This window comes from Talpa europaea, assembly GCF_964194135.1.
Source record: "Talpa europaea genome assembly, chromosome: 3".
NCBI lineage: Eukaryota > Metazoa > Chordata > Mammalia > Eulipotyphla > Talpidae > Talpa > Talpa europaea.
In genome coordinates, this window is record NC_140069.1 from 72,258,168 (window position 1) to 72,281,821 (window position 23,654).

At 41.1% G+C, this 23,654-nt stretch overlaps 1 protein-coding gene across 1 annotated transcript in view; it reads left to right on the top strand.

The window, feature by feature from the left end:
* Positions 1–23,654, top strand: part of GLI3 (GLI family zinc finger 3) — a gene marked incomplete at both ends in the record, with an annotated part of 271,835 nt that overhangs the window by 136,018 nt on the left and 112,163 nt on the right. Inside the window, one exon of the mRNA XM_084230035.1 lies at positions 14,516–14,621. Coding sequence (XP_084086161.1) covers positions 14,516–14,621 — 106 coding nt within the window. The remainder of the gene's footprint in view (positions 1–14,515; positions 14,622–23,654) is intronic.

Sequence of the window (23,654 nt, forward strand, 5' to 3'; positions counted from 1 at the left end):
TGTCCTTCCTTTATTTTTTTTTAAAGCTGTGATTAATTTCTATTTATTTATTTATTTATTTATTTATTTATTTATTTGTTTGTTTGTTTGTTTATTATGCATACAAGAGTTGGGGTACAGGCCAGAGGGGTGTGTGTGGGGTGGGGGGTTGAGAGGATTCACCAGAGACAGAACGGGGAACAGAACAGGCAGATCGACGGAAGTACACTGCTGAGGAGATCAGCGGGTGAGTCAGGAGAGGTCCGCCGCACCATGTAGATTGCTTCCTGGCTAGCCGGGGTTCAAACTCGTGCTGCTGAGCCTGCGGACAGCTTCACAGGCAGCGTCCTAACCCTTGTGCCACCAGGGAGGCCCTAGTGTCCTATCTTAATGGGTGAAGAAATAGTTTTTTGTTTTGTTTTTTGGTCTCTGTGTGAATATATAAAACTTGGATTGGAACAGGAAGTATTTTCAAATGTGTGGAAGGATGGGGTGTGAAAGGTTGCTGTGGGAAGGATATACCCAATAGGGATTGTCCTGCAGGGGCTTCAGCATGCATTCTCAGTGCACTAACTTTTTGGCTTTCTCCTAATTTTGGAGAGGGAGGAACTGAGTGGGGAGGATAGATTTTTCTAAGATTCATACTGATAGGGAGATAAATTTTATACAAATACATATTGGCTCTAAGATGAACATCAGTGTGATCTGTTGCATGGTGTCAAAAAGATTGAAAGTGTGAGGAGCAGTCATGTTTTCTAGAAATGTGTCTAGACTCCTCTCTCTGGCAAACAGAAGCCCATCTAGAAAGCCTAGGATAGGGTCATCAATGTAAGGGTCTCTTTTATCGGGGGATATAAATCCATGTATTGGGGCCATAGTCCCTAGGACTGTCCGTGCACCTAGGTGTACGAGGTGCAGTTCAGGACTCTGGGTATAGACCATATTATCCTCAGGGACCTGTGGGAGCAAGTGAACATTGTTGAGTTTAGGCACCTACCTAGTGCAGTTTGTAAATACAGGGTCCCATGCAATTGGTTTCAAGAGCAGTGTCACCTTACAGAGAAGGAGGAGAGGACCTGAGTGGAGATCAGAACGAGAGCACATTGAGCTGGGGCCATCATAGAAAGAAAGGTGAGACACTCCAGGGTCCTGCTAATGGACCTCAGGAAGAACCTCCCTCTAGGCAGCATATTTTCAGGGATCACTGAGGAGGTTGGAGATAGGAAGGAAGCAGAGGCCTGGGCCTCAGAGAATCACCAGCGGAAGACCCAAAGCCCCAGCTCAGTAAAAGCAGGCTCAGGACCATAGATCTTTCCAGGAAGAAGTGTCCCTGACACTGTGACACCCTCAGATCTATCATTCCTCCTCGTCCTAATCTCTTGAATATTCCGAGCAGTTGGGTTGTCTGAGCTGTGGGAGACATGGAGCGGGAGAGGGGTGCAGTGGCAGTCGTCTTCTGCGGTCATGTGTGGTGTTGCACCAGAGCTTAGGGGCTCAGGACGAGGTGCCTCGTGCCCTGGTTAGGACATGCAAAGGCGGCTTCATGAGGACAGTAGATTAGAGATGATCTGAATTTATTTGGCATTCCCAAAAGAATTAGGCTAAGAATCATGATGGGAAGCCATCTGAGATAGTGGCAAAGGACAGAGTAGCCAAGAGGAGAGGAAGCCACAAGTGTGGGCTTTGGGGAGTGGGTCTCGGGGTAGTCCTGAACTTGCACGTGAGCAGCTGTGGAGTTTGTGATCTGCACACCCAGGAATGTGCTCGGGCAGCAGCAGGATGGCTGAGGGGGTTGGGAGGGCTTCCCTTCGGTCAGGTGTGTAGCTTGGGCACTGCGTGGGCAGTGAAGGAAGAGGTGGTCTGGGAAGTCATGGGACTCTGATGGTCAGAGGTCAGACAGAAGGCACAGCCAGGAGGGACCCAGGTACCAATAAGGATGGAGAAAGAGTTTAGGTGTGAAATTATGACAAATCAGTTTTGACATTTTTCCTTTGAATTTCATCTTTTGTGGTTCATGCTATCAGTATCATAATTTGATAATTAAAACTCTATACAGGGACCAGAGGAAGCATCATCATTTAGAGTTTTCAGACTTTACCATCTCAGTCATTAATGGTGGAGATGTCATTGCTTCTTTGTCACAGCTGGGCACTACTCTTAGGCAGAACAGTATTTCCCTCCAGTGATGCCATTTGATAAATGTTTACCTAGCCAGTGAGTCTGAGGGAATGTGTAAAATGTGTGCCTACTGCTAATGTAGGATTGCAGGAAAAACAAATGTAAAATGGGGAGTATTTTGGTACATGCATTCTCCTGAGCCAGGATATGAAGTTTTTTTTTTACCTCTACAAGGGGATTTCATTCCTTTCTCTCCAGTGTCCTTGCTCATCTTGCAAGGGAATTACTCTTTGTACTTTATTATTTTACAATCATGATGAAAGAGGCACAGAAAATAAACTCTGCTTAAAAGCTTTGTGTGTTCCTTCTTCATGATGCTTCATAGAGAGAGAGAATTCAGGGCTTAAGGGACAGGAAAGTGGAGCTTTTCAATGCTCCCAGTGTGCAATAAATGTGCTGGAATTTCAATGGATTCTAAAGGCATAACAATAATAGCATTAAGAACAGGCCAGGGCCTTTGATGTTATTGACAAAAAAAGGGAGAGTGGGGGCGAAGGGGCCCCTTGTCATTTCTGTCATGAGCTTTTAAACTTTTGACCTCCAACCTTTTGTGTCAAAGAGTTTTTTCCATATGGTCTTGAGCAGCCTGTGCAAGTATCCTGAATTCACTGGAGCATCAACATCTTCTTGCTGGGAAAGGACTTTCAGTGTCCTGGAAAAGGCCCAAGTAGGGAGCTTATAGCTAGCTTATAGCTAGCTTATAGATGATGAGGTGGGGCTGGAAGAAGGCTGTCTTTTAGGGCTAGAAGATGAACTTCAGAGGTAGGATTTGGCTTAGGGCATGAGGCATCTGTAGGGAGGTGGCCCCACATATGTTCTGAACATGGGGAACACGTGACAACCTGCACAGAGAGGATTCTGCACAGGGAGGGGCTGTGCCTTTGGAGTCCCCTATTTTGCCTCTTGTTGGAGGCTTGTAAGTTAGTTGTGAAGTCCTGCAGGGCCCAGGTGGGAGGCTGGCCTGGTCTACTGCTGCCATTGCATGGCTTCAGTTTTCTTTCTTGTCATGCCTCTCTCTCTCTTTCTTGTAATAAACATGTATCAAGTGTAAACTGATATGCAAGAAGTTAGCCTCTTCAGTCTGGGAGGGAAGACGGCAGTTCTGCTCTGACTGCATGCCGGCGCAGGGGCACCCTCCAGGTTGCATGGCAGTCAGTGCTCATCTTTTGTGCATGTTTATCGACTCTACTATGCTCGTAGCTCTGTCTTCAGCACACACATACTGTGAGAGAGGACAGGAGTAGCCACCCAGAGAGCTCTGAATCAGGTGAGAGAGGCCTGAGAAATGCCGAGGACTTGATGTGGCCTCCAGCAGAGTGCTACAGGTTGTCCAGAGTCGTCCCACATAACCTGAATGGCTGAGGAGGGAGGAGCAAATACTCCCTTTGGGTCCTCAGGGAAGATTGACTGAGGGGGTGGCATTTGCATGAGTCTTGAAGATGGAGTGAGATTTGCATGAAATGGAGTTCATTCTTAGTGGAGGGGGCACCATAAGCTTTGATAATGAACGGAGCTCTTTGAAAATGAGGGGCCACTAACTCGGTGACTATGGACCGCTACCCTGGGGGCAGTTAACTTTGGGGGGCCTTGAATGCCAGGGTAAAGTGGTTGAGCTGAGCTGAGAAGGTTCTCTGGCACCACTGCAGATTTGGGGATCAGAGAGGGACATGATCCAGACTAGGTTTTGGGGACATAAATCTGGAGGATGCAGTTTAGGTAAGAGATGATAAAAAGTCTGAACCCTAACAGTGCCATGGTAAGAGTGTTGAAAGATTGTTGGCGTTGGAGTGAAAAAGATGGACTCCACCACTCTTCTCCCATATTTTCTTGGATGGGGCCCTTAACCAGGTCCCTTGTCCATGAGAATGGACGTACTCCTACTGCCTGACCCTACTGGGTCATAGGAAGAAGTAAATAAGGTCAGGAGTCTAAAAAGTTTAGTATGGTGCCTTACACATTAAAACGGTCAGTTGTTACCAGGGAGAGTAAGGGGAACCTCAGAACCCCCAAACCTGCCTGCTGTAGATAGGTTCTGCCATTTGCCACATCAAGACAAAACATACTTTAGTGCATAACACCTTTAATGGAAAGGAGCTTCAATACAATTAGTTTCCTATAAAGAAAAAAAAAAGTTTTTAAATCAAGCACCCAAAGTTACCCATCCCCTGTGGGTAAATGCCCCCCCAAACAGGACCTATCCAAAGCAGAACCACTGAAGCCCAAAAGTTTGCCACAAGTCTAAGGCACTTTCTGATGGGGACCCATAGAAAAGGGGCAAACATGGCCAGACAAGTCTAGAAGGAAGAAAGCAAAATCAAAATCAAGATAAATGCTGCCATTGTTACCTCCCCGTGTGTCTCTCAGCCATGTCTGTTTCAAGTGTCTCCTTCCATGTCCCCCAAGTCCCTGGTACAAGTCCAAGATCAAGAAGCAAGTGCAGGGCCTCCCCTGGTGACGCAGGAAGTTAAACGCCACGCTGTGAAGATGTCCGTAGCCTGTGCAGTGCAGGCCGGCAGGTGAGGGTCTCGACACCTGGCGCGGCTGACCTCTCCTGTCTCGCCCGCTGCGCCCTTCAGCAGTGTATTTCTTCAGTCTGCCTGTTCTGCTCCCTGCTGTGTCTCTGGTGAATCTTCTCACCCTCCCACACATCTGGCCTCTACCCTAGTTCTTGTATAAATAAATAAATAAAATCTTCAAAAAAAAAAAAAAAAAGCAAGTGCAGCTTCTTCACATGTCTCTCTGCTCCTCTAAGTCTCCTTCTTACTCTCTATTCTTTTCCTTCCTTCTCCTAGTCTCTTCTGTAGCTTCTCCTCCTCCCTGCTCAGTGCCACCCTTCCTTGGGTGGAGTAAGAACCTGGAACCTTTCCTTGGTGACCACCCTATCACACAATGACTTGTAGTTATAGTCATGATTGATTCCACCATTATTACTGATTACTATTAGTGGAGCAAATCTTAGAACACCTTTAGTTGATGATTGACAGGAACCAGAAATGGGGTGTGGGCTGTGGAGATTAATGGGAGAGTCAGTAACCTACTCTTTAACAACCTCTCATCTGATTTTGAGCAGAATGATTATGTGCCTCGTTCTTTTGTTAAGGGTTACAAAGATGCCAACCAGTATACCCTTAAGGTCACTGCTGATTTTCAGTGTCTTCAACATATTTCTTAAGATGCCCTTGGATGAGTGGCTCTCTTTGGTTACTTTCGTGGTTCTCTGCTGTGGAAGACAAAGGCTCCCCTATGTTTGGAGCCTCATTCCAGTCAGTCTCCAACCAGGCAGGCCTGGGTTTATGTGCCCAGTGCTCTTCATGGTTTATGTTTCAGAAGTAGGATTGAGCAATGATTTGGGAGCCTATGAAGTTCCTAGAATTCTGCCCCACTGACAGAGAGGGTGTTGGTAGTGCCTTCTCCAGTGTCCGCTGGTAGTAGAATAGAAGGAGCACCAGCTGACTTCATAAGGCCTTAACCTATGCAACTTTGGATAGATCATTTTGCTTTTTGAGCAGATAATGAAAACGTTCCTTCTTTGTTCTCAATACTGTCTTGATAATAGGCAATAAAGAGAAATAAGACTTTAGGGGAATAGGGCCTCCCTGGTGGTGCAGCGGTTGAGCACTGGGTTGCGAAGCTGCCCGCAGCCTCTGCAGCGCCGGTTTGATCCCCGGCCACCGGGCGAGGGTCCCACATGGTGCGCAGACCTCTCCTGCTGCCCACTGCCTCCCTCAGCAATGTGATTCATCGGCCTGCCTGTTCTGTTCTGCGCTCTGGCTCTGTGAATTCTCTCACCCTCCCGCGCTTCTGACTGTACCCAGTGCTTGTATAAATAAATAGATAAATAAATCTAAAAAAAAAAAAAAAAGACTTCAGGGGAATAATAATAATCTTTGGAAATTATTATAGCATGGTCAAGAGGACCTCATAAGGAAATGTTCATAAGTTTCATAATATCTAAAGCATTATATTCCTGTGCTTTCACATTTTACTACCCGATTCACTCATTTTACAACATTGAAAAGGACTTGGAAACTCTAATTTTGAGATGGTTTTATTTTGGATAGGATACAACTTCCAGCCCTCACCTTTGTTGATTAATTGTTGCTTTACTTAACTAAGCACTTCTGAGTCCATTGTGTCCCCCAGGCTTTGGTAGTTAGATCTGAGATATCAAATGCTTTCCTGGAAACGATCATCCTCTGCTTTCTCTTCATCAGCAGTAAAAATACTAATGTGTATTTTTGGAACTATGAATTTGCCTTTTGAATTGTTACATACCAAAAAAAATGGTATCGATAGAAGAAATTCTTATTTGTAACCAATTTCCAAAATTTGTTGTCACTGAAAATATAGCATTGGCATTTTTTAAAGTAAATGAATTCGTCACTTTTAAATGTAGTGATTCCTCGTGTGCTTTCATGATTTCCCTGGGAGAGTTCTACAGTTTTAAGTATAATGCTGTAAACCTTCTCTTATTTCTCTTTGCTGACTCTCCCTCTATTTACTTTGTCTCCCTTATCCTGGCAAGAAAGCTAGAAACAACAAATACATCATGAATGCATATGTATGGGATCATAGGCAAGACACATGCCAGAGACTCTGGATGGAAGGTTCTTAGTAGCCAGCATGTAGGGAGAGATGTGGTCTGTTTTTGCCATTGGGAACCAAACAAGTGTGACTTTTATCTGAGAAATGTACAAAAATCTTGGAGGTGCTAAAGGCAGAGATTTTTTTTTTTTCACTTGCAGAGGGCTTTTGCAGACTTGTCTTTTTTTGTTCAGTATATAGAAACGCATAATATTTTGTTATGGAGAATGGCATGGATGAATTGTGGTATGGGCAGAGCAGACTGCTGGGTAGCATTGAGGTCTAAAATATTAATTAAATTAATTTGATATGCCTACTTGCTTGCACAGAAGAAATGGTAGCAAAATTACTATTTGAGTACTGGGGAATGCCCAGGGAAATATAGGGAACGGAAGTAAGGAATGTTGGGTAGTTGCCAGAAGTGACAATTTGTCAGATTTTAGAAAAAACGTAGTTTTTGTTGTTAATTAGCTTTATATGTAACTTTGTGTATGTTTTACTTAACTGCTAAGGAATCTTAAATTTGAAAATGTTAAGTAATTATTATCATTTCTTGCCAGATTCATCATAAATTTCATCCATTATTGTTTTTAGAATTAGTTAGAATAGGATTTGCTAAAATCACAGGATAAGTATTGTTTTTCTGAATAAATACGATGCTTCAGCTACAAAGATCTTTTTAATTCACTCAAATTGATGTATAAATATATTCCCACTCAAAACTACATATCCATAAAGAAAAACTGATTTTTTCCTAAAATATTACAGTTTCTGGAGTTACTTTAGCATGGTGCTCTAGGAGAGGGTTTGTCAAAATATTTCGTATAATAAGCCAGATTGTAAATATTTTAGGTTTCTTGTGTCATGTGTTCTCTCTTGCAACGAATCTACTGCTGTAGATTGAAAGTCTCTATGAACAGTATATAAACAAAAGACACCTATATTCCAATAAAACTTTATTTACAAAAGCTTAGTAGACACATAGTGTAGTTTGCAGATACCACCCATAAGATATGCCCTCCAAGTTAAGTCTCCTGCCATAGTATAGTATAAAGTGACAAAATAATAGATTTTTAATCTGGATTCTACAGTATACTAGAACCACAGTTTCTTAAACAAGTATATGTTGGAGGTGGTTTTTTTTTTTTTAAGATTTATTTATCCAAGAACTGGGGTACAGGCCAAATGTGTGGGAGGGTGAGAGGATTCACCAGAGACAGAGCGGGGAACAGAACAGGCAGACTGACGAAATACACTGTTGAGGGGAGCCGCAGACGAGACAGGAGAGGTCTGCGTGCCATGTGGGACCCTCGCTGGCCGGCCAGGATTGAAGTGGCGCTGCAGAGGTTGCAGGCAGCTTCACAGCGCGGCGCTCAACTGCCTGTTCCACCAGGGGAGGCCCTATGTTGGAGGGTTTTATAAACAACATGATCAACACTGATGACTGGCAATATTTCAACTCCACATGACATGTATATAAGACTGAAGGAAGATGGATTTCTGAGCTCCATGAAGTGCTCCAAGGATGGTTACCTCAGGGTGCCCAGCAAGTACACAGCTGGTCCCTCTGGCCCTCCACAGTTTCTGCTCATAGTTGACTCGTGGGCCATGATTGCCTTGTTGATCTAGGCATCCCCTGGTCATGCATCCTGGGGGTTATCCTCTAAGGGGCCAAATTAGCTCTTTCCCAGCACCTTGTTATCCATTGGGAAATTTCATAGCCACAGGCAGGGATGTGAGAAATCCAAATGAGGGAGTCAGTATGGGTGTGGAGTCAGTCTACATGGTGATATGTCCCTCAGGACACAGAGCCCTGGAAGAAATGTAGTAGTCGCTGAGGGGGTGAATGGAGATGCCCAAAGCAGGAAGAGGCAAAAAACGAGGCCGTGGCTGCCTCTTCAGCATCCCCCTGGAGTGATGAGATTCTCTCTCCAGTGAGGCTTCTCATTTGGTAGGCATGGGGTGATCTCTTGGGCTTTGGAATAGTGAATGTTACCCATGTGTGGTTTCAGCGTTTCTATTGATGGTAGGTGACTGTGAATTTGAGGGCACTGGACATATCTACAGGAAGTGCTGAATTTAAAGACAGGGAAAATAATCTCTAGCTCTGATCTAGAATACATTCCAAAGTCAGTGTACAGAAGACTTCAGTATTTAAATAAGCTAGGAGAATTTGTGCCCTTGGCAGTTTACTCTTGTGGGTCCTCCAGTGCTGTTTTCTGGGCACTTTCAGGCCACTGAAGTACCATTTGGTGAATTACTCCTTCAGGGCATTAACTGAGCCCACTTTGATCTCTTTTTTTAATCTAGTATCTTTGTATGTAAATTTCAAACCATAAAAGACAGTACCCCAGAATGGCATCTGAGAGATCTTATAGCCTGAGGATATGAAAACTATTTCTTGGGAGAGTGATGCAACTAAAAATAAATCTCCAAGTGTCTCTCTCTGGCTACAGGTTTTATGATCATCCCAGGCTGTTGTGAAGAAACCTGAAAATCAATGCTTCCCATTCCTAATGAGACCCTTAATGTGTAGCATGATGACAGCCAGCGTGAAATCGAATACTGACAACTATACCCAGCACAAATATTTTTACTATGCATTTCAATTTAAACATGTGTCAAGCCAATTACATATTTATGGGGTTTAAAGACTATTCCACTCAAGCCTCCGATAATATGCACTGTTCAAATTTTGGTTTAGTCTAAGAGGAATTTGGTCCCATAGTCAAATCTCTTGTATGTCTGTAATAAATCATCTTTGCAACCATAAGCATGTACAGTTGACTGCTTACCATTGCTCCACAGGCTCACCCCTACCTGGTAGAATTTTAATTCCCTCAGTAAAATTGATTCCACCAGTTCTACACATTATTCTCCCTGTCTTCCATTTAGCCTGTTAGTTTGCTGACAGTAGAGTACACAGCACTTAGCAGCTGGTTTGTGGAACCATCAGTCAGGAAATTGTATGATAAATAGGAGGTAGCCAGGTCTAGTGGCACTTCCTTCTGCTTCAGCAGTTTTTGCCTGACTTTGGGAAAGTCATCATGTGGTATTTTGTCAAGAGCCAGAACAGGAGATGGCCGTGGCGCGGGAACTTATTACACATACATTTGAGTTATGATTTGCCACGGCTGCGCTGCTCACTTGTAAATAATAAACTGCGAGGTGGGTGATGATGGTGACTGCTGGCGATCTGGCCTGTTCTTGTCACCAGGGTTCTCCTGGCAGCTCCCTGGGCCCATGACAGACATGTTGCTGACCTTCCACCCAGAAACCACAAGTCAGATGCAAGGGAAGTGCTCAATATTTGAGGATGAGGGATTTTTTTTTTCTTTCTGTTTTTAGAAGTGTGTTATGGCTAATGTCATGTATGTCCAGGCACATACTGTACTGCTTGATTGTTTTTTTTTTTTTTTAAATTGAAGTGCTGTTGCATTATAACATGAGTTTCAGGTGTGCCTCTTTATAAATCAGCATCTGTATGTACTCCATTAAGTTCACACTAATTTTCTTCTTCATTTACACTGTTAAGTTGTGGTCAAGCATGTCTTGAATTGGAAGAGGGGTGTTCCATTGCATTTTCCCAGAAAGTGGCTGAAGAGGTATGATTTCCACTGATAACTGACACAACGTGCGATTGTTTGCACAGACCTCATCAGTCCAAGAGAAGGTAAATCAAGAGGGAAACAAATAGAAACAGTGAAAGACTTAAACTAAAAACAGATGTCTTCAGTCAAGTCAGACCATATCCATTAATTTTTTGTTCTTTTAATTCCAGAATGCAGAATTCATATATTTCCTTGGGCCATAAATAAACACTTAGTGCAAAGAATGTTACAGGACGAATGCATACTTTCAGTCAGAATTAACTTTTACTCACAAAGCAGTACATACTCAACAGTCAAAAATGACTAGTAAACACGAAAACAGTTGTGGTTTATATTTTTCTCTCAAATATTTTTGCAGTGTTTTGAAAGTTTTTTTTTTTTCCATTCTGAAAGGAGAGAGAGAAGTGAATTAATATCCTATTAGAATAATTTCTTGAAAATGAAAAGATGGCAGTGCTTTAAAATACCTGTGATTGCCTTGTACTTTTGTCTTGGGAAAGAGAATTTGGCAGACTTTTTTGATTTTTTAAAATTAACTGGTTGGTCCTTACCCTGGTGTATATAATCACTGCACCTTCGTTATCAATACTCATTAAAGATATAAACTGTTACATACTGGATATGTAAGGCATATATAGAATGTATAATAAAGCCATACATTTCATCCCTGCCTATATGAAAAACATGGTTTTATGCCTTGTTATAATTCATATTTATATACACATAGAGAAAATCAGATTACTTAGCACCCACTTGTCTGGTGTGCAGAGAATCTGATCACACAGAACAGCCAAGAGCTAAGAAGTAAGGAAGTCAACATACTTTCCAGCTTGACACAGGTGTCACATATTCCTCAAAGCAGCCATAAAAAATGGCCTGTGGGTGAAGCTGTTAGGAGGGGTCAGATTTGATGAATGTTTAATTTACACATAGTTCTAAATAGATTTTGTTTCTCTGATTCCCAGAGTAGATGACATATGTTAAGTTTGATGTCTGCAGAAGGGAAGCATGTTCTTAGCAGCAGCAGCCCCTAAGGAAGGAGAGAGGAGGAAGGAGCAGGAGTGCCCCCTCCATGTCCAGGGCTGTCCATGTGACCTGGACCCACACGGGATTCATTTGGGCATACTTCATATTTTAAAATCAGGAAACATGCACTGGGTATATGTCAAACTTTCAAACTGGTGAAGCAGATTACACAATTTTATATTGCATTAAGAAGGATGAATAATTTTCATTGAAAATGGCTGAAAGACATAGGACATTTTGGCTCTGCAGGATTACGGAGTTATGTGGTACACTGAATTTGAAGACAGTGCTGGGTAATTTTCAGACTTTGTATGGCAACTATCAAGACCTGTGTCCAAAAGAACTGACTCAGACATCTTAATATTAACTCCTAAATAGTGCAGTTAAAATAGAGTCATACAGTTCATCCCTGCGTATGTGAAGAACATGGATTTATGCCTTGTTATAATTTATATTTGTGCACACATGGAGAAAATCAGATTAGTTATAAAATATACGAAATGTGTTAAAGTGATAGGGTAGTATATCCTTCATCTGTTGAATTTCTAGCATTTTTTGTGCATCCTGACATCACAGCAACAAAGATATGACAATACCAAGAGGATTCTTTTCTTCCTACATCCCTACTCCTTTCCCCTTTATCTTACAAGGCAAGCACAGTGAGTAATTGACATTTTCAATATGCTAGTCCTCCTTCAATCAAAGAAGTTTTCTGGGTTCTAAGTTTGGTAGAATCGAAGCTTTGATTCTATCGATGCTATGTTAATAGATTTTTACTCTTTTTTTTTTTAAGATTTATTTATTTATACAAGCACTGGGTACAGTCAGAAGCGCGGGAGGGTGAGAGAATTCACCAGAGGCAGAGTGGAGAGTGGAGCAGAGCAGGCAGACTGACAGAGTACACTGCTGAGGGGAGCAGCAGGCGGCAGGAGAGGTCTGTGCGCCATGTGGGACCCTCACCCCACGGCCAGGAATCAAACTGGCGCTGCAGAGGCTGCGGGCAGCTTCCCAACCCAGCACTCAACGGCTGTGCCACCGGGGAGGCCCTCTTATTTATTTATTTATTTTTTCATTACCATACTCTTTGATTCTCAAAGGAAAGCAGGGAGGGCAAAATTTAAAGCAAAGGAAGTAAGGTATTGTAATGTTTCCTTAAAAAAGTTTTATGTTTGCATTCTCAGCCATTCTTATTGAGGAAAATTTGGAAAAAAATGAGAAATGTTAAGGGAGGTCAGTGAAAACCACCTGAATTCACCACACACATGCATAGCAGTCATCTACATCTACGGGGACTTAGGAAATTTACAAGGAAGGGGTGCCACTCACACCCAAGTCTGTTTCTGGCATAGCCGTCACCCTACTTTCTCCACATAGAGCTTCTGGGTCACTTCTCCCAGCAGTTAATTTTGTTAAAGATTTATTTTTGTTTATTTATGCACACAAGAACTGGGGGGTGAGAGGATTCACCAGAGACAGAGTGGGGAGCAGAGCAGGCAGATCTACTGAAATACACTGCTGAGGGGAGCAGCAGGAGAGACATGAACTCATGCCGGTAGCTTGATAGTGACTTGACCCCTTGTGCCACCAAAAAGGCTCCCTCCCAGCAGTTATGTAGAGCCTGTTTATAGCGCCTCCTCATTTGGAATTGCCTGTATTATCTTGCAGTCCTTATGTCTACCCAAAATTTTCTGAATTTTAAAATATGTAGAAGTCCTTCAAAGGTTAGCCTGATGTATAGATCATTTCTGTTTTGGGAATAGTTGTTTGATGGCTGCGTGCAGCAGCCAGGATGGCCACAGGTGGAAGGGAGCACTTGAAGACTGAGTCGCCATGTCTGCGGTAACTTCAGGCTCATATCCAAGGAGCACACACACCTCTACATTTTGTGTTTTAGACTTATTTATTTTGCTTTGAAACTTGAAAAAACACTTAGTGTCCCTTGCAAAATAGCCATTCATCTAATGATAAAATATAGCAAAACTCTTTTCAGTATCACTATTTAGAAAAAAAAAAGTTTATTTTCAGGATTGACAGCGACCATCTCTGTAAGTCACCACAAGTATGTGGAGGAAGAGAAGCTATTTTAAGGAAGTGCACACACACAGGAGCCAAGGTTGAACATTAAACTGAGTAAGAACACAAAGGGCAGCGGGTTCGCATCCAAGGTGAATATCAGGGTTTCAGGACAGGCCCCTCTCAGTTTGCTCCAAACTTCCCTCCAATGGAGTTCAGTCTAGCCCTTCCAGCCAGGTCATGTAACATCTCTCTGATCAACCTGTAGATTTGCTGCCCTGTGTTGGGGCTGCGGAGGTCTAACCCAGAGAAAGGAGGGAAGCATGTACTTAAAGAACTGTGGGTGGAAATGCTATGAATACTAAGAAGGACTTTGGAAAGGACTACTTCCCTTACAAAGCACCTTGTGCCCCTGGTGGCACAAAGGGTTAAGATGCAACCTGTGAAGCTATCCACAGGCACTGCAGCCACTGCAGCACAAGTTTGATCCCCGGCAGGCAAGGGAGCTACCCACGTGGTACAGCAGACATTTCCTGCCTTACCTGCTGCTCCCCTCAGCAGTGTATTTCAGTCAGTCTGCCTGTTGTGATACCCACTCTGTCTCTGATGAATCCTCTCACCCCCCCACACCTCTGGACTGTACCCCAGTTCTTGTATGCATAATTAAATAAATCTTAAAACAAACAAACAAAAACCCACAAAGCATCATGAGTGTGGGGGAAATGAAACTGTTACATATTTTTCTATAATTCACTTCATAATATTAAAAAAAAGTCGTAAAATCTGTTCCTATTGTTTTTGTGGCTCCCTCAGCCCTTCTACACCTTTCTCTAGAACAGAGGCACATACTGATTCTTTTCTCTTGCTTTTCTGTCTGGTATTCCTTTGCATTCATAGGTTCTGCTTTCTCAGATACAGGTATTATTTACTTGGTCCTGCTTCTGCAAGTGTCTCCCTTAGCTTCATGATGGAAGTTCAGCAGTTCTTCCAGAAATTCATAAGGGACTTAAGAGATCTGAGAAATTCAACATTTCGTGGAGGTCATATAGAGGAGTTGCTTCATACACTGGGATTCTGTTTCAGAGTGTTTCTTTTTTACAGGGTGGACTTTCTTTCTTTTTCAGACCCTCCTCATCTTTTTCCTGCATTTCATCCTCCTGTGCCAATTGAATCGCGACACCACGAGGGGCGTTACCATTATGATCCATCTCCAATTCCACCGTTGCATGTGTGAGTATTACAACTTTAGCCACTAAGGAAAAAGAACAAAATACTGGCTTTTACAGTCTCAGGACTTTTTGTTAACAACACAGCTATTTGGCTTTGAAGATATGACAGAAGTTTAAGATTTACTTTCGAAATCCAGTAGGCCTATATGTTATGGACACAATGAAGCAGACCCTGCTGCCTCCTGAAGAATGCCTGTCCCCCTAGGTGTCTGCCAAGTATTTCCTATGTATTTTGCTGACATGTGTTCTGTGGACTCTAACTATTAAGTTAAAAAGTAGAGGCCTAATGGAAGGGAATGTCTCAGAATATGTCTTTGATTGCAATTAAAGTGTGAAGTTTCTCATGCTAAAATTTCTGTTAGGAAAAAGTCTTGTCCCAGGGCTCACAATGGATCATAATGAAATTTTTATGGTAAATTTTCATAGCCCCCCCCTGGTGTGTACACCAACATTCACTTGATGGATGGGAATGTCACCTAAACAAAATGGCAAATGTGATCGAGCACGTGATTTACTCAAAGATAAAAGGAAAAATGGTGGTGATAACATACATTAGAAAGGGAAGGAGAACATCTCCTGATATGAAATAGTGTGTTATTCCATTTGGAGGAAAAATGAATAGTGGGCTTGCAAACTTAAAAAGGTGTTCTTACATAGTGTTGTCCAGACAATCATCTCTACCACAATAACTCCAGCTCCTCTCTGGAGGGGCTGTCCTTCACTGACTGTTTGATATATACATTTAGTCATGTCTGGTAATCACCCTTCATTCTAAGACAGTAAAGTTAGAAAAGCACAAATAATACTTTGAAGAATAATGCTGGTTATTTAGATGGTAGATTGCATCTCCATGGCTATTAGTTACAGCTGTGTAATTATATATATGCCAAAGAAAAATGAAGTTGTTTTATAACAAGTCCTCCTCTGTGAACAGAATTAATTGATATTAACAACCCTAACTACATGCCCAAGTACACATATAATATTTTACCAACAGTTTTTTGGATCCATCTCCCATTACTGAATTGTAATTTCAGAGCAGATTTGCCTGGAGGTAAGTAATAAATCTGTGTTGCAGACTTCTATAAGCATTAAAGGAGAAGTGGGTATTTATAGAAAGAGAATACAGAAACTTGTGACTTGCGCTTCAGCTTTTCCCTAGAACATAAGTATTTACAGGATTCTAAAACCTGCTAAAAATACACTCAATAAGACCATAAGGCCAATTTAAAACCCCCCCCCCCCATATAAAGGGAAGGAAACATCAAATTTAGGCAGAAGCCTGCCATGTAGTTTACCCCATTTTATAGAGGTTTGCAGCACAGATGGAACCCCAGGGTCCTCAGAGGGGCTCTGCCCTGTGGTCTAGAGCCAGCCAGGGCCTTCTCGGCCTTGCAATCTCAGATGGCTGATTCCTTCAAGGTTCCAGTCTCTGCAGTGATATACCAATTTAAATCAGATTTTGTATGGAATCTTCGAATTCTTCACTCTTCATTGTTTCAAAAATCCTGTCATAGAGACATTTCAAAAAATGAATTTATACAATAGACTGAACTAGTTCCTCTGGGTTCATTATAGTTTGCCTTTTAATTAAATTAAAAGACGAATTTATCAATAAAATCCCAAGTCTGTGGCAAAATGCAACAACAGCAAGTGTTCATATAGCCACACCATTCTAGATTCTGATCTCTGTACCCAGAGTAATGGGTCAGTGATACAAGCACCACAAGGTAAGCCTGGCCAAATTTGGAGAATCCTGAGAGAGGGGGTTGCATTTCATATAGCTGAGCTGGAAATTCTACAGATTTTAGTGTTTCCTGCTTTTTTTACCCATGCCTTAGGATACCATAGCAATAATTGATTTACTTAATCCTCTACCTGCCTAAACATATAGTTAACAAAGACTCATAATGTAAGGCTGGGTGGTAATCCTGAGCCTGGTCTCCAGGGGTTCTAAAAGGGAATGCCACTGCTCTGGGCACAAAGCCCAGTAAATAGTCAGTGGCTCTAGGGAGGTCCTGGGGAGAGACATCGAGCTTATGAAGTAGACTCCCAGAGCTAGGGCACTGCGCACTTCTCTGCCTTCTAACATGGCATTGTTCCTCGCTCATTGCCCTCAGCCACCTTCCCTCTCTTGAAAGTGAGAGGCAAACTCCTGCTCCAGCCTCTCACTTTCAAGGCCTATTCAAATGTCTCTGTGACTGACTGTCCTAATAGCACTGTGTGTTTATGGCAAGGGATTGATATTTGAGAAAGGAGAGGGTCCTGAGCTCAGTCCCCCAATGATACAAAATGACAACTGCAGTTAAGTTTTGGGAGTCAAAACTTACATGCAGATTTTCAGCTGCTCAGAAGGGGGGCTCCCCTAGCCACTCCTCCCATCCCCAGTTTTTCAAGGATTAACTGCCCTGTTTTCTTTCCATGGAAATGAAGTGATCTGCAAAACTTGCCTCTCAAACTGCAGAAAGCTTTCAATGAAATCATGTTCAGTGAAGTCACTTTTAAAAGCACAGCATTCTGAACAGATGCTGAGTCAGCACTGGAGGCAGTTGGGGGCATGAAGAATACTTGGTTTCTTTTCTGGCTTGATTCAGTCTTGACTGACTGCCTGGGCTGCTTCTACTTTCTGAGGCGCTGTAAGTAGAAGCCAGTGATTTTGGAGTGGAGGACAAGCCAGGTGAATATGGCCTAGTTTCTGAAATCTGAAAAGTATATCTCTTTGCTGAAGGGTAAAGCAGTAACCTGGAAAAGTAAAGTGATTTTATCTAGAACCTGAATTCCAAAGTGCTTGCTATTTAATTGTCCTAGAGAAAATGAGATCAAGTGAACTTACTAGATTTTTAGAATAAATATTTTTAATTATAAGATAAGAAGACAAAATTTGGGAACATTCTCATTATTTTGTACACATAATAGTTCTTCTTGTGCCAACTTTAAAAATTAAATTATAAGTCTCTTGAAAACAGAATTTGTGTTGATGATGGAAATGCCAACAGATCTCTGTTTAGAAGGATGGCAGACGCTGTGATAATTATGCTATCATAGCCTATCATTAAAGATTCTATTGAAAGAGGTTTATAAATTGCTCTTCTTTTTAGATAAACCACCCTATATTAAGGCATCAATGATATGGTGCAGAATTAAATTAAAATCTCATAAAATGAAATATGTTCTGTATTAGCTGTTTGACACTTAATTTGCCTCTGAATGAGTAGAGGAAATCACAAATTAACCTGCCTTTGTTTTTCCAACCATAGCTTATTAGGTGTTAGAACAACTGCAATTACAGCTTGATAATAACCAGCGAGCCTTATAAATATGTACGGAAATATGTCAGTTTGTGTTAAAGAACCCGGTTTGTTAATGGAATGCCTTTAGTTTACCCTACTTTCTCCCACAGCATTATCCACAGATTATGGTTAGGCAGTAGAGAGTGTAGAAACTGAAATAGTTTCAAATATAATGACAGAAGTAATTCTAGAATTTACTAGTATTTTTTTTTTTTCCTTAACTCTAAATCACGAGTTCAGATTAAGGACTTGTAGGTGGGACTTGGAATGTAGGTCTCATTTTTCCTTGAGTTGTCACATAAAGATTGTCACAGAAAATGGGCAGTTCCTCCAGTGTGTTTATTTAATTCCATCATTTTGAAAATTAAGAAACACTGGGTATCAAGAATCTCTTTTTCTTCTGAAAGTTGTTCTTCACTGAATTCACTAGAAATTATGCCCAATAGAAAATTGTTTTTTTTTTTAATCTGAAGTTTGTTTTTTTTTTTAAAATCTCTTCAATCATTTGCTTTGATCTTAAGTTCCCTGTTTCAGTATGTTATTTATTAAGCTTCTTTGTTAAGAAAACAATATAATATTTTAGAAAGCAAACCAGTGAATCAGTGAGTACATTTTATTATATTAATGAGATTATTGGGAGCATTAATGACAGAACTTGAATCTGTCTCCACATAGTGAAACTAATAATTTTGTGTTTATTGTTACTTCACGGCCTTCCCTGTATTTTCTGCCTTGTGTTGTTTACACCAGGGCTGTGGTCTCGTGTCACTCTGGAGGAGCGCTGTTGTATTCTGTGGGAAAGGATGAGGCTCTCTAGGTTAAAGATACTACTGCTTAAAAGATTTCACTTGGAAATGTAGATAATTGGAATATTACATTCCCTTCCCCAAGATCATGGATGTATTTTCATGTGACTACTTTCAATTAATAAAAAAAATACTTTCTCTTTCAGTTTGAGTATGTACTTTAAAATAAAACATCAGTGCTAGAACTTATTTATGCATGCTTTATTTGCATGCTTGCTTATAAAAACTAGACCTAGTATATTCATAAATGCTCAAATTATAGAGTTTTAACTTCCATGGTCATTCTGGATTTTTCACTTGGGGAAAACATAGCTTTCTTTTATGTTGAACTTTTTTGAGCCAGTTTTCACAGTTGAGGATCAATGGGAATTGAATGTTTGACTTCCACTTGTTTCATACTATGTGCTACAATTCATTTTCTAAAACAGGATCCATAGTTATGAAAACATTACAGTAATTCAGTCCCCAGGAACCTCTGAAGGCTGGGCTGAGAGCTGCCCTGGCTTTTGTGGGGGTGAGCAGGGCCCCACCTTCCACTGCATCCCACAGCCCTCACAGTGCCCTCCCTCTCACTATCCACTTTACAACTTCATTTTTGAAAGCCAGCTTCCTAGTTTCTCTCTGGGATGAAGTGAGCACTCATGCATTCTTAAAAGGAGAGCCCTTTTTACTCTTCCTTAATGTGGGTCTTTCCAAACTGACTCATTGGACTTATTGACCAAAAAGTAACAAGAGCTATTCTTTCCACTAAAGTTGGTCCATTTCCTGGTGCCTGAGTTGAGAACTCAGTGCTGGGTGGATCCTCAGGAGCAAAGAAGAAACAGAGCACATTGGAAATCAGTAGGGCTTCACTCCAGTGACTATGGCCTTCTTTTAGGGATGAGAACAGGGAGAGAGCTAGCAAGTTTGCAGTAGGAATAAATACACTCTTTTTTTTCCTCCCCAGGGAGAGAAAGCTCTTGGAAAAGATGTGTCACATGATGATAAAAGCTTAGAGAAAGAAAAGAAAGAAAGAGCGAGTGATGAGCAGAGCTTCTACTGCGTGCCTTGCCCCCTCTTTCTCTCCATCATCCCCCCCCCCCCCCCCCCGTGAACTCAGCTTCTTGCTTGTTCATCTAGATTCCTAGGAGGGTCCATAACTGTTAGTAGCGATTTCATTCTTCTCATTCCCAGAGAAGGGTTCAGTAAAATGTGGAGATCGAGAAAAAATTTTGTATTTTACATCCAGGGGCACAACTAATTTGGAATGTTTGGTAGTACAATTTGAAATTACAAAGGGAAGCCCTTTCTCCTGCGTTTTGTTTTGCCATAAATATTATTAAAGCTGGTAAATTGCAATGACATACAGATTAAATTAAAAGCAATAGCTAAAGCTGGGTAACACCTTCCATTCCACCCCCCGAAAAAAAAGAAAAAGTGAAAAAAAAAAGATGTATAATTACATCTTTTCAGGATACATCTTTTCAGGGCAAGGGTGATCTATATTTCTTTTGCATTTCCTGGAGCAAGTCTATACCTAATACATAGTAGCTCCTAAATAAATACTATTTTCAGTGATGATGATGGACTATTATATCCTAGGGCACTATAGAGTGACTGCCATCATCTTTTGTTTTTCACATATGTTTGTTTTTGTTAGTGTTTACCTTATGCCAACAAAATTAGCACACTTAGGCCTCAAGATCCAAAATTTGATTACTTGACGTTATATCAAAAGTACCTATTGCAACTTCAAATGCTCTCCATTGCCAAATGGATTCCTTGATACTAAATCAGCAACTGCTTGCAAAGATTTCTAGTCACCTTATGTGACTTGGTACAATTTGATGTATATTATTACTGCTTCCCAGGACCTTCACATGGAAATAAAATTAGTGCTCTTCAATTCAGTGAACATGCCAGGAAGCTAAGAATACCAAAATTTCAAGGGTAAGGGGAAAATAGAAATGAAGACAAGTCACATGAAAAATATGCAATGACATAACTAACTGTAGCATGACATTTTTGAGTCCTTACTGTGTGATAAGCACAATTTCAAAGACTTTATGTAATTATTTCATGTAATGCTTAGAGTGGCCCTGTGATGGAATTACTATCACTTGCTACATTCTAAAGGAAGTGAAACGTTGACTCAGAGAAGCTATGCATAGCTTAGGAGTAATTAATGCCCTCGTTTTAACTCACTACAGATGTTACAACCCTTCCTTCCAACCTCCGTATTTTGGAAAGAAGTTTCAATGTCACTGACTGTCATCAGGTAGAAGTGTGACATTGTGAGAAGAACCACCATGAGCCTTTGGCCCAATATGCCTATCTGTGGTTAGAACACTTAAATATACATCAGTGTTTATGGCTGTAGAACTTGTGATATCAAACAACTGGACAGTTTACACAACTAGCTACAAGGAGTGATTTGGTGACTTATGATTCACCAACTTGATAGGATATTGAACAGTGCTAACAATCATATTTGAGAAGAACAAATAAAACATGGTAAATAATGACCAGAGATTACAGTGATATATCCAGTGGAATTTAAGCCTCCTTGGATTAGGTCACAGCATATATGTGTCTGGAATCTTCTTCCGCAGATACCCAGGGCTATTCCCTCACTCCATTCATTTCCCTGTGCTCACAAATACCTCATCAGAGAGGTTTTCTGTGAAGACCATCTAATGAAAAGAGATTGGCAGACTGTGGCCTGTGAACCAAATTCGGCCTGTTTTTTGTTAATAAAGTTTTGTTGGAACACAGTGACTCCCACTTGTTTATCATTGTCCGTGGCAGCTATAGCAATCAAGGGCAGAGTGGCTGAGAAGAGATGTTGTTCTTCAAAGCCTAAAATACAGTTTCCCAACCCCAGTCTACAACAGCACCCCCTTTTCAGCCTCCTTCTTTGCTTTCTTTTTTCCTTTTTTTAATAAGAAACGCCATGCATCTTATTTTCTGCTTTCAAGCTTTTCCATTGCTATTGCATATCATGTCAGTTCAAAAAAGAAAATTTCCTATTGTTTGGTCATCGTTTCTCATTATTAACTAAACACATTTAAAGCCTGCCTAATTTTCAGGAACTCCCTTAGACTCCCGTAGACCACCTACATCCACACTTCCCTGTCTAGGTATAAATATGTGGCTAAGTTTTATTCTCTGAACTTTTACCATTTTAATGAGCTGGCAGAATAAATCCAGGTCAACCATTACATACTTTGCATTAAGAAATGAACATAAAACAAATAAATTGTACTCAAATGTTATAATACTTATTTTTTGTTTTGTAGTATTTCTAATGACTGAAATATTGAATTCAGTCATCGGTTGCAAAGAAAGCAGGTCCTAATTATAGTGCATATTCAGAAAGTTTGAGCACAGGCTTCTTGCATAAAATTCCTGTGCTCTTTGTGCTGCACTCAGCAGTCAGGTCTGGGAGCAGATATTGACTGAAGGTATTCAGGGGCACTGAACTGGAAGCAACTGACTCTATAGAGCCTGCTGTCAAACCTGTTGCAGGGGGCTGGGGGCGGGTACTGGACTGTAACAGACTTTTTTTCTTCAAGTACAATGCTTCCACTCATGTTAAGTCTGACTTCAAAGAAAACAGAAATTTACTGTCGACGTTTTATTTAGTTTTCAAAATATGTGGTGAAAAAAATTGAACTTTAACAGTATTTGTCCCAATGGGAAGACACTTTCAGCTTAGTTTTATGTGACGAATACCTCTAAACTGAAGCTGTCTGTAACTCTTCATACATGGTCATCTCTCCCTCACTTAGGTAACAGAACCCGATTTTCCACCTAAACAAAGACATGCCATTTCCTATAACCATGCGGCCCGCTGAGTTCATTTCAGACCTTTCCCCAGGGGAACAAAGACCAATGACACAGGGCTGCCTGTCATTCATTCTATTTTGTTATCCTTTATCCTCTCCCTTGCCCTCAGCAAAACTCAAGCATCAAAAAATAAAATGTTTGCACATTTGTTTCCAGGAGTCTGCTTGCTAACTTTTTGAATCCTGAGAAACAAATGAACCTGATTTTTGTTCTTTGGTGATCCAAGCAAACTAAGATTATGAAAGGGAAATAGCACGAGGGAATTCATTCTCTGAGTCCCAAGGTGAGATGTTTTTGCAGATCATTTTTGCTCGATCATTTGTCATTTTGATGTGATCTTTGTAAAAGACATGATCAAAATAATAGTGAGTGTCATTACATTGGAGATTGGTAAAAATTAAAAAGTGAAATGGGTTATTGGTCCCATGTTTACTCCTGCCTTAACCTAACTGAAATTGGTGACTTTGCAACAATCTTTATAACTCTGGTGTTTAAGAATATCAAGTGCAGTCTACGCCTCACCTCTGCTTCTCCTTGCCGTCTTTACACGCATACACACGCACACGCGCGTACACACACACACACACCAAGCCGAGAGAAAAGAATGTACAGAAAAATGTACATTTTCAGTAAAGAGAAAAAGAATGCTCCCTAAGCTAAAACCATAGATTTAAAAAAATTCAGTCACCTAATATTCTGGGTCATGTAGCATGTCATGTCACATGCTTATAATTTTTTATAAGTATTAAAAACTTTCTTGTACAACTATGGAGAGATTTCATATTCATTAAAATGTTCTCATTTGGTACTGTTATAGGTAGCTTAACCTCAATCTAAAAATATAAACTGACACCAAAATGAATTGTGTGCATCGTTGCATTTGAAGGTGTTTTATAGGTTCACTGTGCAGCATCCTCAGCACTAGTCTTACCAGTGAATTGAGGGAGCCTGATGTTCCCCAGGCAACCCTGGTAGTTGGAGCACTCCCTGAGGGAGTTTTAAAATTCAGTGCATTATGAGGATCCCCAGAGCTAACAGGGTATGCAATCCTAGTACTGGAAGATGAGTTAGGTATTACCCAAGGAGCCATCAGTAATCTTCTACATACTT